The sequence below is a fragment of the Geotrypetes seraphini genome, chromosome 3, assembly GCF_902459505.1.
Source record: "Geotrypetes seraphini chromosome 3, aGeoSer1.1, whole genome shotgun sequence".
NCBI classification, from domain to species: Eukaryota; Metazoa; Chordata; class Amphibia; order Gymnophiona; family Dermophiidae; genus Geotrypetes; species Geotrypetes seraphini.
The window spans coordinates 407,219,162-407,237,741 of NC_047086.1; the positions used below are offsets into that span (position 1 = coordinate 407,219,162).

At 43.9% G+C, this 18,580-nt stretch overlaps 1 protein-coding gene across 2 annotated transcripts in view; it reads right to left on the reverse strand.

The window, feature by feature from the left end:
- Nucleotides 1-1,585: 1,585 nt before the first annotated feature.
- The window catches only part of EPHX1 (epoxide hydrolase 1), a 53,309-nt gene continuing 36,314 nt past the window's right edge, over nt 1,586-18,580 (reverse strand). For both annotated transcript variants that reach the window (XM_033938448.1, XM_033938449.1), the window contains exons 7-9: nt 8,350-8,458; nt 4,513-4,638; nt 1,586-2,262 (exon numbers count right to left, since the gene is read on the reverse strand). In XM_033938448.1, coding sequence (XP_033794339.1) covers nt 2,061-2,262; nt 4,513-4,638; nt 8,350-8,458 — 437 coding nt within the window. In that variant the 3' untranslated portion in view covers nt 1,586-2,060. The remainder of the gene's footprint in view (nt 2,263-4,512; nt 4,639-8,349; nt 8,459-18,580) is intronic.

Below are 18,580 nucleotides of genomic sequence, written 5' to 3' on the forward strand. Positions count from 1 at the left end.
AAGTAGGAAGAATGAGAGGGCACTCTCTAAAGTTGAAAGTGGATAGATTCTAGACAAACGTAAGGAAGTTCTTCTTCACCCAGAGTGGTAGAAAGCTGGAACGCTCTTCCGGAGGCTGTTATAGGGGAAAAAACCCTCCAGGGATTCAAGACAAAGTTAGACAAGTTCCTGCTGAACAAGAACTTGCACTGATAGGGCTAGTCTCAGTTAGGGTGCTGGTGTTTGACCAGAGGGCTGCTGTGTGAGCAGACTGCTGGGAATGATGGACCACTGGTCTGATCCAGCAACGGCAATTCTTATGTTCTTAAGACCTTTATACTGATCCAGTTTTGGAAGAAGGCTAAGGGCAGGGGCAGGCAGGTGCTAGCAGGCTGTTTGATGTTCTGCATAGAGACAAATTTGTCCCCATCCCTGCAGGAACTCATTTTCCCATCCCCACGAGTTCTTTTTCTGCCCCTGCCCCATTCCTGCAAGCTCTGTCCTTTGTCTGCAGTAGCCTCAAACACTTGAGGCTTGTGCAGTTAAAGGCAGAGCTTACAAGAATAGGGCAGGGACGGGACAGCAACAAAACTTGCAGGGCAGAACGGGGAAATTGAGTTCCTGCAGGGACGGGGCCAAATTTGTCCCCGTGTCATTCTCTATTTCTGCAGCTGAGCAGAGGGACTAAAGCTCTGTGCTTGCAATCAATACAGGGACAGCATCACCCTGTAAATGACAACTGCCAAAGCCACTCATGCTTAAACACTGGTTGGCAAATCTCCACCATGCCAGCCTTGCTGACGGTATTCAACTTGCCAGTCACGATGTCTTCCCCTCCCCCTCTCTCACCACATATGACACAGTTCTCGAAGTTTCATCAGTCTTTTGCCATTTGTGGGATACAGCCCATAGGTCTCGGTTTACTAAGTTTAATTTGTGATCTCAAATCATAAAAATATTTAAAGATCTATCCTTACTATCAGTGGAGTTTCTAGCAAGGATTGTGCCAAACCTATGGCTGGTATGATCCATACAATCCCATCCTTTACAGTAGAGGCCCTCAAGGCCCACAGCCCTTTCCAGAATGAAGATGCATTCACTGCTTCCATTGCATGCAAAGAGTCACACAGATGTATAATGGACATCCTGAAAACCAGACTGGGCTCAGTAAGATTCTGCTAAGCCTGAATTTTGCCCTTCTTCCTTGTGTCGGATGAGACAGATGTCATGTTGTAAGCTTAAAGGTGGAGCAGAGGCACATTCACTTAAAGGTCAGAGAACCCGAGGAGCTGGATTCAAGTCCCACTACCTCTGGGAAAGTGAGCTAAGCGCCCTGAGTGTATGTAATAAATGTTAACCACCTTGGTTGGAGCAAGCAAGGCTTATTATCCAAATGCGTGATCCTCATTTATTATTCAGCTTGTCCCTCCCATTCTCTCATTTATTTATAATCTACGTCTCCATGAGAAGACCATTCTATCACTCGCATAGTGAAGACATTCTTCCGTCTAAGAGATCTCTTTTGCTCGCTTTTGTCAGGCAGCGTTCACGGACAAGACCACTGGATACTAAAAGACTTAGGTGAACTGCAGCAAGAACATGAAAGGACATATGAATTAACCATCTTTTATTATAATTACACATTTAGATTCACACAGACGCCTGTGATGCATGATGACGTTAACCCAATGCCATCCTCAGCTCTTGCACAATGGTTCACCCCCCCCTTCCCACTCCCCCCCTTCCTCTTCATGTTAACAATCGGTGTAATATCACAGAGGCCGCTTTTGTCTTCTTTTTAAAAAGCTGTCTTACAAAAGCTAATAACTACACAGCATTCCCATTTCAATGTAATCATCCTCCTCATATTTAACCTTGGAATGGGCAAGAGATTAATGCTATTTAATGCATTGTGTAATCTAAGAAGCAGATACAGAAACTGCTAAGTATCATTTACTAATGCAGCAGTTCAACAGCGATCGTGGCCTGAAAACCAAATCATTTCTACGCAAGTGTGCTCTTCAGCTACTGCCCTATCCCCCAGCGACGTTCCATAGCCTCGACACTCCTCCACGCCGCCTTCATTTCTGCTCCAGCTTCCTCACAAACTGGCGGATGTGCTCTGCTACCAGCGCTGGCTCCTCAAAGGCAGCAAAGTGACCACCACGTGGCATGAATCGGAAGGACACAATGTTTACATAATGATCCTTGGCCCAGGAGAGAGGAGCATGCAAGAGTTCGTTGGGGAATGATGCAACTGCTGTGGGCACCTTCACGGGTACTCTGTAACAGGAAGAGAGATTGTTAGGAAGATTTTAACGGGGGCAATGGGCTGCAATGCCAGAAGATTCCTCATGATAGTGTGAGATAACTGACCCAAATAACCAATATTACCTCCTCTTTCCCTCAAGATGCAAGTGAAAACAGGGTCAACCCTATTCAAAAGGGACTTTTAGAGGTTTACCATATCTGTGAATTTTTGATTGTGCTACTGTAAATTTCCTCTGGCCCCTCTGGCATTATTTCACCCTATGACAGGCCACCTGAACATAGGAACAAGGTGAAAATCCATAGCTAAGTGTTTAATTTGTTCACTTCTGCACAGAAATGGGTGCTATGTGCTTACTCTAGTCTAGAATGTAGACTCAGAAGTGCAAGATGGTATCCCGCACGTCAAGGCCACACCTACCGCTGATGTGGCTAACGTGGGTGTACCCGAACGTGGACCCATGAATGCCAACCATGGAAGAATTAGCACTCGGCCCGCCTGCACCTAGAGCCGGGTTATAGAAGTGGTCCTGGGTGCCAAGATGCAGTGAAGACGGGCTTACTTCTCCTGTATGGATAGCAGTGGTATTCAGTCATTAGCTAAGCAGTTTAAGTTAGGACCAAAAAAAACCAAAACCCCAAAACCAAGCTGGCTTAAGTTAACCCATAGGGTCCCTGAATTGTCACCTATCTGGCCACTGCTCTTGTTCCCACTGAACAGTGAAAAGGAATGGGATTTGATAGAGGTGTATTAAGTGCTTTACAATCAGGTCCTCAAGCATTTTCCCCTGTCTCTCTAATGTCCCTGGGACAATGGGGGGGATTAAGTGACTTGCCCAGGGTCACAAGGAGCAGTGTGGGTTTGAACCCACAACCTCAGGCTGTAGCTCTTACTCTATTTTATGCTTCCTACTCCTGCTAGCATGGCAGAGTCCAACCTCCTTATGCTGTAAGATTTTCTACAAGACAAAAAGCCCAGAAAATGTATCCCATGATGCTTAGTGGTTAGCACAGTGGCCTGAGAACCAGGGGAACTGAGTTTGAGCCTCATTGCAGCTCCATGTGACTCTGCGCAAGCCACATCATCCTCCATTGCCCCAGATACAAAATAAGGACCTGTAGATAATATGTAAACTACAGAAAGGTAAGCTATCAAGTCTCTTTCCCTTCCCCTGTTCCACCCAGGCAAGACTGAGGGGCAACAGAAAAGCTTACAAAATAGAGAAAGCACTGCCTAAAGCAGTGTCTCCAAAAACTCTCTGGAGCCTTGGCTCGGGCCTCCAGAAATACATGGACATTGATGTGATGGCCACCACGACCACACATGCATGGAAGCCCTCCAGACATGGTCCTGAGCTGCCAGTGGGTGGGAGTTGCTGGAAGAGGCCGGCTGCCACAAAAGGCAGTTAGCTGGCACACTGGGAGCCTTGCCAAGGCACTCAGTTTGCCATACACTGATCGAAAGAGCCAGCCTTTTTATTCAGTTACATTTAAACACATTGGTTTCTCAAATTAGACCCAAATATTCAATGCCAGGCCCGGGCTCTGATTTAGATGAACCCAGAAATTCTGTGGATACAGCCAATCTCTAGCGCTAAACTGGGCAAAGTTGGTGCCCACTTAACTCCTGGCTCTGCCCAGACTGGACCCCTGAACACTCAGTGCTGTGGCGGTCAGAGGAGATTGACAGTGGCACTGGTAGAAGATTGTCCTTTGAAATTAATCGGGTCCACAAAATTTCCCCTTCTTTTGGGAAACTAGTTGTTTCCTCTAAGGAGATTTATTTATTCAATTTTCTCCCAAGGGAGCTAAGAACGGTTTACATGCATTTATTCAGGTACTCAAGCATTTCTCCCCGTCTGCCCTGGCGGGCTCACAATCTAGCTAATGTGCCTAGGGCAAAAGAGGGATTAAGTGACTTGTCCAGGGTCACAATGAGAAGCATGGGTTTGAACTCACAACCTCAGCTTTAACCACTGCGCCTCACACTGCCCTGTTCCAAGATGACCCCACAGCTGTCTTTAGCGATCTGCATTTGGTTGAAATAACATTTCTCAAGTTGTTCCATATCATTTTTAACCAGCACCTGCTCTAATCGTTCAGTTGTAAGACTATTTTCCAACATGTGCACGGATTGAAAGCATCACCCTCCCCCCAAAGCAAGACTACATTTGAAAACTTCTGAATGAAATAAAAGGAAAACTTTGGCCTGCAGTGAACAGCTCTGGATTACTTGTTGGAAGAGAAACAGATGAAAGGCCTCACTTGTCGTGCTGGTTTGAACCAATCCCTTGGCCAAGATTCTCCTTATAGAACCTCATAGAGGAGGTAATACAGCCCGAGCTCCAGTAGATCATGACATTGGTCAGAAGGTCATCCAAGGAGAATTTCCTGAGGAGGAAAACACAACTTAGTAGGTTTCTGTGACTGGGGAAATCCCCCAGGTTCATTTAGTCATTATCCACATATCAGCAATCTATCTGTGCCAATTAGAAATAACAAATTATGTTACACTGCAAGAAGAACAATCAGACACATTTGGGAATTACATCATCTCCCCCGTAAAACTTTGAGTACACAATGAGGATGGGACAGACCAAAGGTCCATCAAGCCCAGTAGCTGTTTCCAACAGTAGCCAACCCAGATCCCAAGGAGAAAAACAGATTTTATGCAGCTTCTCCTAGGGATAAGCAGTGGATTTTCCCAAGCCATCTCCAGAATGGCCTACAGACTTCTCTTGTAGGAAATTAGCCAAGCCATCTAATTTCCCTGGCCATATAGTCCATGTTTTGGCTACTTGATATGCGGAGCTTTGAGACAGCTCCAACGTATACTTCATCCCTTTTGGATTCAGAAAATGAAATGTCTAAGCAAGCAAGTATGATGCACAATTGAGAGAACAAGATCAAACAAATATATGATACAAAGCATTGTATTTTTTTATTTACAACACAGTTTCTATACTGCTCTATCCTACATCCCAGGTGGTCTTGACCTTGGGGCTGCCGCGTGAGCGGACTGCTGGGCAGGATGGACCATTGGTCTGACTCAGCAGCGGCAATTCTTATGTTAAACAATAAAAACAAAACCCATAAAAATATCACAGATCATATTTTTTGCTCTATAAGATGCACCTGACCATAAGATGCACCTGACCATAAGATGCACCTGACCATAAGATGCACCTGACCATAAGATGCACCTGACCATAAGATGCACCCACTTGCAGCAGAGGAAAAAACAAGAAAAAAAAATTCTGAACCAAATGGTGTGCCCTGTCCACCCTCTGGTGGTCTAATGGTAGGCCGGGACAGGGTACAGAGCATGTCTAGTGGTAGGCACATCTAATGGCTGCCAGCCAGCCAGCCAGTCCCAAACTAGCCAGCCAGCCCCAAGGCAAAGGCAGCCCCCCCAGTACTTTTTTTTCCCATCCCGGCAGTCCAGCACGCTTTCCATGCTCCTGCCTCAGTACCCCTGTTCTCTTGCGGCAGCAGCACAGCAGTACACAAGGCAGGTGAGTGCTTCTTGTGTGCCTGCTTAGTCCCACACTGCACTCCGAATGGCTGCCTGTCAGTTCTTGCGGGATGGGAGTATAAAAAATTGTTAGTATCGGCCGGGATGGGAGGGATCGCTCCTGTCCAGGCCTAACGGCAGGCCTGCAGCAAGTCCGGAAGGGTGTCAGGTGGCCACTGGGTGATGACCCACATATAGGAAGACACCCCCAATTTTGGGGCCATTTTATTGGCCCAAAAATCTCATCCTATATTCAGTATATAAGGTACATGTGAACTTCCAAGAAACATTTGAAGCCTTTTGGTTTTCAGCAAGCATTTTCAAGATCTGATGGTGTGATTCTCATCTTCCACTATTTTGTCAGGATTCGTATGTTGCTGTTTTTCATTTTCTTACATGTTTAGAAATATTATATTTGTGGCATGGAGGACGAACTCTATCAGTTATTGCATCAGGCTTTGATTCTGGCAATCTGGGTTCAATTTTCACTGCAGTTCTCTGTGACCTTGGACAAGTCACTGAACCCTCCATTGCCCCAAGGACAAAAACTTGAGCCCACTAGGGACAGAGAAAAAGTGCCTGCATAGAATGTGTCTAGCACTGCATACCGGTATGTCTAGCAGCACTGGAGAAATGATTAGAAGTAGCAAAGGGTTAAACATTTATGAATGCCCTATAACGCTGCAGAAAAGTAACTGGGACAATTCTAATGTCTGGATTACCAATCTATACCGATCAGACTCGAGATTCTCAGATTCATTATGCCCAACTAGCCCTAAGATCAGTTCAGATAAAGACAAGAACTTAGCTTTCTCCAACTCAGTTACCCGAGTTTCCACCTGATCAAACAATATCTGATGTTACATCATTTCTGTTCCATGGAACTGGCAATCAGTCACAGTCCACAGGGTTTCTTACTCATAATATCTAATCTAATCTTTATTTTTTTCAAAATTTGTATTAAATTTTCAATATTCAAAAGGAATCTTAACCAATATGAAATAAATAACAACGATAAGAACAAGCGGCTGCATTCCTAGTTATTACGACATAGTTCAAATTATGACAAATTAATATCAAAATTAAATTCTATAGAATATGGAGTAAATTCACAAATGTTATAAAAGGGTAGCCCTGTTTAATGGGCTGATCGAGATTAGGAACAATATGTATCTAGAAAACTCCAACCTCTAAGAAATGACGATAAACGCAATGATTTCTTCATATTTTCTATAAGCACCTAATTGTATTCCACCATTCATTTCTGGATCGCTCTATGCGTAACTAGGTTCAAGGTGATTTACAAGTCAAGACTATTATATTGTGCTTAGGAATTATAATGTAAGGGGGGTCTCCGAAATGAATTGTGTAGCAGACAGTCAACAGAGGGAGAACTTTAAGCAATTTGAAATATATTAGAGTTGAATCAGATATCAGCCAACAGAATGCAAATTGCCTCGAGTAGAGATTGGAAGGGAACTTGTATGGTATTTGTTGAAATGAGCTTGAAATGTTATGAGTCAATGGAGTAGATGCTCTCAAAGAGGAAGGTCTTCCGTTTCTTTCAAAATCTAGGGTAGTTGGGTTTTATCCTGAGGTTATTCCAAGTCTTGGTACTGAAGTAGGCGAGAAGTGAGTTGAATATGCATTTGTACTTTATGCCTTTATGTGAGGGAAGGATCAGCTGAAGGGATTTAAGTTTCCTGGATGATTTTGACCAGGATTTGGTGAAAAGGTTTATAAGTGGTTCTGCAGAGTTAGCATATAGGATGTGGAACATTACACATGAAAGTTTGAAGGCACTTTGAGCATGGATGGGGTAGCCAGTGTAATCTGTTGTAATAAGGGGAGATGGAATCATATTTCTTCAATTTGAATATCAGTCATTGTTGTGTTTTGGATCACTTGTAATTTATGTATATAGGAGGGTGGAGTTTATGCCAGCGTAGAGAGAGTTGCAGTAATCTAGCTGGGATAGTACTAGAATCTGCGTCAGGATTGCAAAGTGATGATGGTGGAAGAAGGATCTAATTAGTCTTAGCTGTCTCATGCTATAGAAGGGTTTTGGAGAGTTGGGGGTCATAGGACAGAGTAGAATATCACTCCAAGGGCCTTAGAGGTTTGGTCTATATTTAGAGAGAGTTCCAGGGACTGTTTGTGAAGAGTTGTGAAACCAGAGAACTTTTGAATTTATTGAGTGTGGCCCATACGTCATCAGATATCGTGTACGTACATGACAGGAGCCCCTGAGATTAACGATCACTTGACCCAGAAACTCTGTATTCAGTCTGTCCACGTAGCTCCTTGCTTTTCTCACTTCAATTAACTGAAATGGTCTCTCTATGACCTGCTTTTGTTCCACTAGGAAAGCTCCATCTGTTTATGATCTCCAGAACCAGCCCAGAGATCCACCTTTTAAGTACAGTGTAAAAGGAACCAAATCTTCCACCAGTTTACGCCCCCATATCACATCAACCTCTGTATCATACTTGTCTGAGCTTCACTTGGACGGAAAGCTCCACAGAGCAGACTTTTTTCCTGGTACCTGTACATCAACATTGAGCAGTAGTTCTTAAATTCTACTATACCTGTCTAGTCCACCATCGTCCAGATGCAGGAAGTCTGGGTCGGTCCACGTAGAGAATTTTTCCAAGATGTACGCGGCGAGCCCCACAGGCGAGTCATTCAGAGAGCAGCCTGAGAATGGCAGCAAATGGAGAGAAAATTCAGCAGAGACATCACCCCCATGATGCCGAGACTACTCCTCACTGAGCAAGGCATGACAGCAAGTGTCTGCACAGCCACTTGCTCTTCAGGAGCTAAATGGCCACTCTTTTTTGGTTCTCTTAACAATTCCAAAATATTTGGCTATCAGGAGTTTTAGGATTTAAAGCTAAAGTAAAGGATTCCGACTCAACATGTTTTCTCAGTGGTAAAATATGGAAGGAAAACGTGGACCTCAAGTACAGAAACTGTAAATGATTGGGCATTTGAAATAGGATACACAGAAGTACAGGATTTTAAATAGCTGCCTGACATGATGGAAGAGAGAAAATCCAAGGTAGAAGGAAAAAAAAATGATTTGCTGGTCACATCAGGCTGCTTTATGGGGTAAAGACCTAGAACAACTCCTATTGCCCACCACTTATGAGGTATTCAGGAAACGCCTCAAAACTCACCTATTCCTGAAATACCTAGACAGCTGACCCACTTCCCTCCTTCCCTTCTCTTGCCCTTTCTCCCCATTGTTCCCACATCCCTTAAGTTAACTCAACTTGTACGTCAACTCAACTTGTACTCCACTAATTTTCTGTAAACCGCATAGAACTTAATGGTATTGCGGTATATAAACTGTTATTATTATTATTATTATGTACTTGGAGGCATTGTTGACAAATTAGCTATCTAGAAGGGAAAGGTAACGAGAAGGCAAAAAAGAGAGAAAGAAAAGCAGAGAGTAGTCTAAAGAGACACATTAGAGAGATTAATTATCTAGAAACATGGACATAATCAAGCACAGAGACAGCCAACTTTTGTTATCGAGGACATTTAAGTGACCATGAAATTATCAGCTTTCTATTTTTCTTTTCAAAACAAAGTCTGCTTATTTAATACAACAGTCTCTTCTTTGTAACACAGAACTTAAATGTAATACAACTGGGAGGCCAGTAAGAGAAAAGAGAAGTTTTACCTCTACAAATTATACAATACACTTCCCCCTCTGTATTCGCAGGGGTTAGGGGCAGAGCTGGCCCACGAATATTGAATATTCACGAATAACTTTTGGGCCAGTTCTGACCCCGTGCAGACCTTACCTGGTGGGCTAGCAGGCTTTCGGAGCAGGAGCGATCTTCCTACGCTCCTGCCCCGTGCAGATCACTCATAGCAAATGGCAGCTATTTGCTATGAGTGATCTGCATGGGGCAGGAGCATAGGAAGATCGCTCCTGCTCCGAAAGCCCGCTAGACCACCAGGTAAGATCTGGGATGCCAGGAGGAAGGTGGAAGGGAGGTGGGGAAGGTCTGGAATGCAGCTTTATTAAAAAAAAAAAAATCACGAATAACCGAATCCGCAGATACCAAAACCACAGATTCGGAGGGCTCACTGTAGAATCTGTTATCTGGCACCCACGGGGATTGGTGGATACTGGATACGTTTTTCTGGTTAATTGAGAGTGAGTTAGAAACCTTGCATAACACACTCTCAATTCCCCCACTCCCGTCCCAAAATACCAGCGCAGCAGCACTTCTGAGCCACAAAGTCCTTCTCCCAGAAGCCCCGAAGTGGCAGAAGCAGGCGTCGGTTCTGAACCGCAAACTCCCTCTTCCTTACCCCAAAGTGCAGCAGGCAGCAAGACCCAGGCTGCTCATGGTCAGCCCCAGCAGGACTTTTCCTCTGACACGTTACTTCTGACGCATCAGAGGAAAAGCCCTGCCAGGGCTGGCCTCAAGCAGCCTATTTTGAGGCTGCCTCCTGCTGACCGGCTGCGTTCGGGTAAGGAAGAGAAAGAAGGAGAGAGGAGGTTTTGTGGCTCAGGACTGCTGCCATGCTGGTGCTTCAGGGCTTGAGGGAGGGAGAAATGATTTGCAGCTCAAGATGCTGCCGCTTGTGCTTTGGGGGACATTCTGGCAATTTTTTTGTCTGTTGTGTGAGAGTCCCGGTTAACAGACTTTATTGTGTTCTAGAACCCCTCACCCCCCACCCCCCCAACAAAGCATCCCTCCAATTGTCTTTTGCTTTCTTGAACTCCAATATTCTCCCTCCACAGATACCTACTGAAGGGAGCTCCCAGCATCCACCCACCTTCTTCAAAGAATAGATGTCTTAGATTACTCCCCTGTCCATCTCAGTGGCATAGCCAAGGGGGTAGCCTCAGAGGCCTATTCTCCCCCAAGGAACTGAAAGAAATCTCAGTGAATCTGGAAGATGTACTAAGCCAAACCGACAAGTTAAAAAAGTGATATATCACCTGGTCCGGATGGTATACATCCCAGGATACTAAAAGAACTCAAACATGAAATTGCTGACCTGCTAGTGATCTGTAACCTGTCGATAAAATTGTCTGTAGTACCTGAAGATTGGAGGCTGACCAATGTTACACCGATTTTTTAAAAGGGCTCCAGGGGAGATCCGGGAAATTACAGACCGGTAAGCCTCACTTCAGTGCCGGGCAAAATGGGGGAAACAATTATAAAAAATAAAATTATGGAACACGTGGCAAACATGATTTAATGAGACAGAGTCAGCATGGGTTCAGCCTAGGGAGATCTTGCCTTACAAATTTGCTTGACTTCTTTGAAGGTGTGAATAAACATGTGGATAAAGGTGAGCCGGTTGATGTAGTGTATCTAGATTTTCATAAAGCTTTTGATAAAATTCCTCATGAAAGGCTCCTGAGAAAATTAAAGAGTCATGGCCAAGTTCAGTTATGGATTAGGAATTGGTTATCAGATAGAAAACAGAGGGTAGGGTTAAGTGGTCATTTTTCTCAATTGAGGAGAGTAAACAAGTGGAGTGCCGCAGGGGACCAATGCTATTTAACCTATTTATAAATGATCTGGAAATTGGAACAAGTGAGGTGATTAATTTGCAGATGACACTAAACTGTTCAAGCATGTGAAAACCCATGCGGATTGTGGAAAAATTAGGAAGTTGGAAGACTGGGCGTCCAAATGGCAGATGAAATTTAATATGGACAAATGCAAAGTGATGCACATTGGGAAGAATAACCTGAATCACAGTTACCGGATGCTAGGGTCCACCCTGGGGGTTAGCACCCAAGAAAAGGATCTGGGTGTCATCATAGACAATATGATGAAACCTTCCACCCAATGTGTGGAGGCAACCAAAAAAGCAAACAGGATGCTATGAATTAGTAAAAAAGGGATGGTTAACAAGACTAAGAATGTTATAACGCCCCTGTATCGCTCCATGGTGCAACCTCCTCTTAAGTAAGAACATAAGAATTGCCGCTGCTGGGTCAGACCAGTAGTCCATCGTGCCCAGCAGTCCGCTCACGTGGCGGCCCTTAGGTCATTGACCAGTGCCCTAACTGAGACCAGTCTTACCTGTATATGTTCTGGTTCAGCAGGAACTTGTCTAGCTTTGTCTTGAATCCCTGGAGGGTGTTTTCCCCTATAACAGCCTCCAGAAGAGCGTTCAAGTTTTCTACCACTCTCTGGGTGAAGAAGAACTTCCTCACATTTGTACAGAATCTATCCCCTTTTAACTTTAGAGTGTGCCCTCCCTATCTTAAAGAGGGTGAACAATCTGTCTTTATCTATTAAGTCTATTCCCTTCAGTATCTTGAATGTTTCTATCATGTCCCCTCAGTCTCCTCTTTTCAAGGGAGAAGAGGCCCAGTTAACTCCTCCAGCCCCTTAACCATTTCAGTTGTTCTTTTGTGGACCCTTTTGAGTAGTACAATGTCCTTCTTTATGTACGGCAACCAGTGCTGGATGCAGTATTCCAGGTGAGGGCATACCATGGCCCGGTACATCGGCATGATAACCTTCTCCGATATGTTCGTGATCCCCTTCTTAAAAATTCCTAGCGCCCTTTTCGCCGCCGCCACACATTGCATGGACAGCTTCATTGACTTGTCGACCAGTACTCCCAAGTCTCTTTCCTGAGGGGTCTCTCCAAGTATTGCCCCGGACATCCTTTATTCGTGTATAAGATTTTTGTTACCGACATGCATCACTTTACACTTATCCACGTTGAACCTCATGTGCCATGTTGCGGCCCATTTCTCGAGCGTGTTTATGTCACGTTGCAGGTCTTCGCAATCCTCCTGCATCTTCACTACTCTGAATAAATTCGTATTGTCTGCAAATTTAATCACCTCACTCATTGTACCAATTTCCAGATCGTTTATAAATATGTTGAAGAGCACAGGTCCAAGCACCGAACCCTTCAGTAATCCACTGGTGACGCTTTTCCAGTCCGAGTATTTTCCACTTACCCCGACTCTCTGTTTCCTATCCGCCAGCCAGTTTTTAATCCATATAAGTATTTCACCCTTGATTTCATGGCTCGCAATTTTTCAAAGTAGTCATTCATGCGGAACCTTGTCGAACACCTTCTGAAAATCCAGATATATGTCGACCGGGTCACCCTTGTCTATTCGCCTGTTTACTCCCTCGAAGAAGTGCAGTAAGTTAATCAAGCAAGATATTCCTTTGCTGAAGCCATGCTGGCTGGTCCTCATCAGATCGTGTCCGTCAAGGTGCGATCCTTTATCAGCGCCTCTACCATCTTTCCCGGTACCAAGGTCAGACTTATCGGTCTGTAGTTTCCCGACTCACCCCTCGAACCTTTCTTGAAGATCGGCGTAACATTTGCCACCTTCCAGTTTTCTGGAATCCTTCCCGATTTGATCGACAGATTGGCTATCAGTTGAAGCAGTTCAGCTATAGTCCCTTCAGTTCCTTGATTACCCTCAGATGGATGCCATCTGGTCCCAGGGTTTTATCATTTTTAAGCCTATCAATCTGCTGCATACCTCTTCTAGACTGACCATCAACCCTGTCAGTTTCTCGTCTTCGTTTCCCATGTATAGCCTGTCAACTTCCCGTATGTTGTGTATATTCTCTTCAGTAAATACAGACGCAAAAAATGTGTTCAGTTTGTCGATGATGGCTTTGTCCTCCTTTAACACTCCTTTTACTCCACGGCCATCCAATGGCCCTCACTGTTTTCTTCGCAGGTCGTTTCCCCTTAATATATCAAAAGAACGACTTGATGTTTTTTGCCTCCTTGGCTATTTTTTCCTCATAGTCTCTTTTGGCCCCTCTTACCACCTTATGGCACCTGCCTTGATGCTGTTTGTGCTTTTTCCAGTTTTCGTTTGTTTTTTACCTTTTCCATTCCTTAAACAAAGTCTTCTTGTCTCTGATCACTTCCTTCATCGCTACAGTGAGCCATGCTGGTTCCTTGTTCTTTTTCCTCTTGGATCCTTTGTTGATAAGCAGTATATATAGATTTTGCATCTCAGTGACTTTGTCCTTAAAAAGGGACCATGCTTGCTCTAGTGTCTTTATACTGCTTATCCTCTTCTTAATCTTCTTTCCCACCATGAATCTCATCCCTTCGTAATTTCAGCGCCGTGGCCGTCGTTCTGGATCGATCTTTCGCCCCCTGTGTCCAGTTCAAAGCGGATCATATTGTGATCACTGGTTCCCAGTGTCCCCTCTACTTCTACACCCTGCGCCGGTCCTCATAGTCCATGCGCCGGTCCTCATAGTATTGTGTTCAATTCTGGTCTCCTTATCTCAAGAAAGATATAATGAGGCTAGAAAATGTTCAAAGAAGAGCGACCAAGATGGTAAAGGGGATGGAACTCCTCTCGTATGAGGAAAGACTAAAAAGGTTAGGGCTCTTCAGCTTGGAAAAGAGATGGCTGAGGTTGAAGTCTACAAAATCCTGAGTGGAGGAGAACAGATACAAGTGGATCGATTTTTCACTCCGTCAAAAATTACAAAGACTAGGGGACACTTGAAGTTACAGGGAAATACTTTTAAAACCAATAGGAGGAAATTTTTTTTTTCACTCAGAGAATAGTTAAGCTCTGGAACGCATTGCCAGAGGTTGTGGTAAGAGCGGATAGCGTAGCTAGTCTTAAGAAAGATTTGGACAATTTCCTGTAGGAAAAGTCCATAGTCTGTTATTGAGAAAGACATGCAGGAAGCCACTGCTTGCCCTGGATCGTACCATGGAATGTTTCTACTCTTTGAGTTTTGGTCAGGTACTAGTGACCTGGATTGGCCACTGTGAGAACGGGCTACTGGGCTTGATGGACCATTGGTCTGACCCAGTAAGGCTCTTATGTTCTTAAGTCAAGCCCAGGCCCCCTCCAACAGTATGGCATGCCAGTACTTTATTGGGGGGGGGGGTGCTCACAGCCCGCCAGCCAAACAGCTCCCTTTCTGGTGCCCAGTCCATGCTGCCTGAGTGGCAAGAAATCATCAGGATGCTCTGGCGGCTGATGCAGCACTTCTGAACATACTCAGTTCACATATGACCTAAGCATTTGAAGAAATATTGGGGGTCAAATGACCTTGTCAAGACTGTCCTAAAGCCTGGAACATGGCACGCATTTGCCTTCGTTTGAAAAATAATACTCAAGCTAAGCAATTAGTGTTTAATTGTAGCCAGAAGAGGTACATTTGAAACTACTGTATATTCGCAATTAGAAGATTTTCTTGGAAAGGCTCATGTGTTACCTCCTTCAAACAGGATTTAGGAAATATACTACAGTAATTAAATTGCTCTTGTTGAATTAACAACTTCAGTCCTTGCATTTTTGGATGCAAATGATACAGTAATGCTCACCGACAGGATTTGATCTGGTCGATCACAGATGGGAGGATATTGGACCTTATGCTACGGCTCTGGTCTCATCTGAAGGACAGGATCTGTGCTATTCATCTACATTCTTTCCTTTGAAGGGTGCTGCGCCTCAGGGCTTGATCCTTACTCCACCGCTCTCTAAATATTTACATGTTCTCTTCCATTATCAGTGCCTTCTCTGGCACTTTCATTATTTATAATATAATAATAAAATAATAACTTTATTCTTCTATATCGCCACAGTCGAATGACTTCTAGGTGGTTCACATCGAAGAAGGCTGGACAATCAGTGAATTACAGAATGCAAGAAGTGGGGGTACAACTTATTACATAAGAAATAGATAAAAGGACAGCATATTACACTGAGATTGACAGAGGGAAAATATAACTTAGTAAGTGGTGGGGCTTCTGTTTAGGAGATGAATTTGTCAAACAGTACGGTTTTAATTGCTTTCTGGTTCCATTAATGTAATTACCCAGCCAGGACTGCCGTTTGCTTGCTTGGAACATGAAGGACCTGTCCAAAAAGGATTTGTATTTGCAGCCTGTGATCTTTGGGTATGTAAATATGTTATGGTTTCTGGTTGGTTGTGTAGGGTTGTGTAATATAAAATTTAATCCTCAGCATCAACCAGGAGGCAGCACGTGCACAGAAACAGAAAAACTGAGGCCCATCAGAAAATGAACAGTAATTTTGCATTAAAATGGAAAGAAAGATTTAGTGTTTACCTTTGTACTATGCTGAGGCTGTCTCAGTTTCTGTTCGTTTGAGTAGTCAGTGAAATATACTTTGACAGGGGAATTTGAATTTTTGCATAGAACTATGGTTAGAAAAGATCACTGCAGGCAATGAGGCCTCTCGGTCCAGTTGGTAGGCTGCTTGTACACTACTCGGCCTCTGGTCTCTTTAGTCAGGGTGGGAAAAGATGGACCACCCAGAAATATACAGGTAAGGCCGAATCCTGAGAAGCCAGGGATCCCATTTTTCCTTCCGCAAAAGACTCAAGAACTTGGTCCTTCTGACCTGAGACACCTGGTGAGTTCCTCACAGCATATTTTGTGGGGATCTCCTTGAAGCCATTTCTTTCCAAGAGGGATTTCACTATTGGCTCATTCAGGAGCATCATTTGAACCTGTTCCAGCTCGACTGTTTGGATGAGCTGCTTTTATAGCCCTTGATCCATCGCAATTAAAGACATCCCTGCAATAATTTGTCTTTTATACCTCAGACAATGGTTCAAAGCCGAACCCAGGCATCGTCCGCAGAGGCTCCATCCTAGAACAGATGCCCGTGGATCAAGGCCAAGTCATCCACTTATCAGCAAGGCTCTTTGCTTTTCTTTGTGTTCATTGCACTGTGTGGGCCTTGAGCCCTGGAAGCTCATAGGAAACATCTTTGGAAAATGCCTTTCAGCTAACAGTTTTCCCCACTGCAGAAACACATCAACATTTTCTGAATACTTCGGGTTTTTTTGACAACTCTGGGTACTGCAAAATGTTTGCTCTCAAGGTGACTGAAGCAGAAAATGGACAGGAAAGACCTTGAGCAGGCCCAGACTTACGCAGAGTTGCACAACCCTCATATCTCATTTTCCACTACCCACTTGTAGAAATAAACTACAGCTAGCAAGGAGGAAGCAAGTGTGGACAGAAACAACCCCTCCAGCTTCCTGCCCCATATTCTTCTGTTGAAAATTAAGTTAAAATGTCGAAAACATTTTTATATGATAAATAGTACTTTTAGTTAAAGAGTTGTAAGGACATCTTTTTCTCCAAGGAAATGTATTTTCTCATAGAATAATTATGGCTTCTTTTTGATATAAATTGCCTTGAACTAAATAGTATTAGAATGATTCAGAAATCTTGTATTAGATTAGATTGATGCCTCCTTCTGGGAAGGGACAGCTGCCAGAACAAGTTTGCTGGTTTCTCAGATTACCATCTTCTCAGTGGACTGACTTTCTCCAGAAATATTTATCTGGGATGGAGAAAAAGAGGCAAGTAGTAGTTAAGGGGAGGACAACAAGGGAAAAGAAGCACAACCAAATCCCACTATGTGCATGACAGAAGAGCAGGACTTGGGTGCGATTGTATGCGATGATTTTAAGGTGGCCAAATAGGTTGAAAAGGTGACGGTGAAAGCTAGAAGAATGCTAGGGTGCATAGGGAGAGGTGTGGCCAGTAGGAAAAAGGAGGTACTGATGCCCCTGTATAAGACTTTGGTGAGATCTCATTTAAAATATTGTGTACAATTCTGGAGGCCAAACCTTCAAAAAGATATAAAAAGGATGGAGTCGGTCCAGAGGAAGGCTACTAAAACGGTGTGTGGGGGACAGACTTAAAGATCTCAATCTGTATACTTTGGAGGAAAGGCGGGAGGGGGAGATATGATAGACGTTTAAATACCTATGCAATGTAAATGCGCATGAGTCGAGTCTCTTTCATTTGAAAGGAAGCTCTGGAATGAGAGGGCATAGGATGAAGTTAAGAGGTGATAGATCCTGGAGTAATCTGAGGAAATACTTTTTTACGGAAAGGGTGGAAGATGCATGGAATAGTCTCCCGGAAGAGATGGTGGACACAGAGACTCTGTCTGAATTCAAGAGACTTTGGGATAGGTACGTGGGAGAAAAAGATAATGGTTACTGCAGATGGGCAGACTGGATGGGCCATTTGGCCTTTATCTACCACCATGTTTCTATGTTTCTAGAAGTTATGGGTGAAGGGGAACAGCATGGGCAAAGAGGCAGAAGAAATTAAAATGAGATGGATCAAGGCAAAATGACATGACAGAGATTAAGCACGTGGGGTGATGATTACATGTCATGCTACACACTGATTTGGCTTCTGCTCCCTGGCCTATCATGGGCTAGGGACACAGAGGCCCCAAGGCAGAAGAAAGACTCCTCCACTGTAAAACAGCACCGCCTACTGGTCAGGCTCAGGGTGCATGTGGACCAAGTTCATGGCTGGAGGGGGAATGTTCAAGTGGGAGGCCATCTAGGAAATAGTGATCATTAATCAGTTTGGTTCGATATAACAGCTAAAATGGAGAGCGGCCACACAAAACTTAAAGTCCTAGATTTCAAACGTACGGACTTTATTAAATGGGAGCATACCTGACAAAATAGCTGTTAGGATGGGAAGACATAAGGGAAGTGGAAAGAACAGTGGGCTAAGCTGAAAGGAGCAATAAAAATGGCTAATGACCTTTATGTGAGGAAAATAAATAAAAAAAACAAGAGGAAAAGGAAACCAAAATGATTCTCTAAACTTGTTGCGGAGAAAAAAAAAAGCGAAAGAGCTGGCGTTAATGAAATATAAAAATACCCAAGAAGAGGAGTACCGAAAGGACTACCAGGTGAAACGGAAAGAAAGCCAAGAGAGAGATACGTCTGGCGAAACGTAAGCAGAAGAACAAATGGCTAGGAATGTACAAAAGAGAGACAAAAATGTTTTCAGATATAT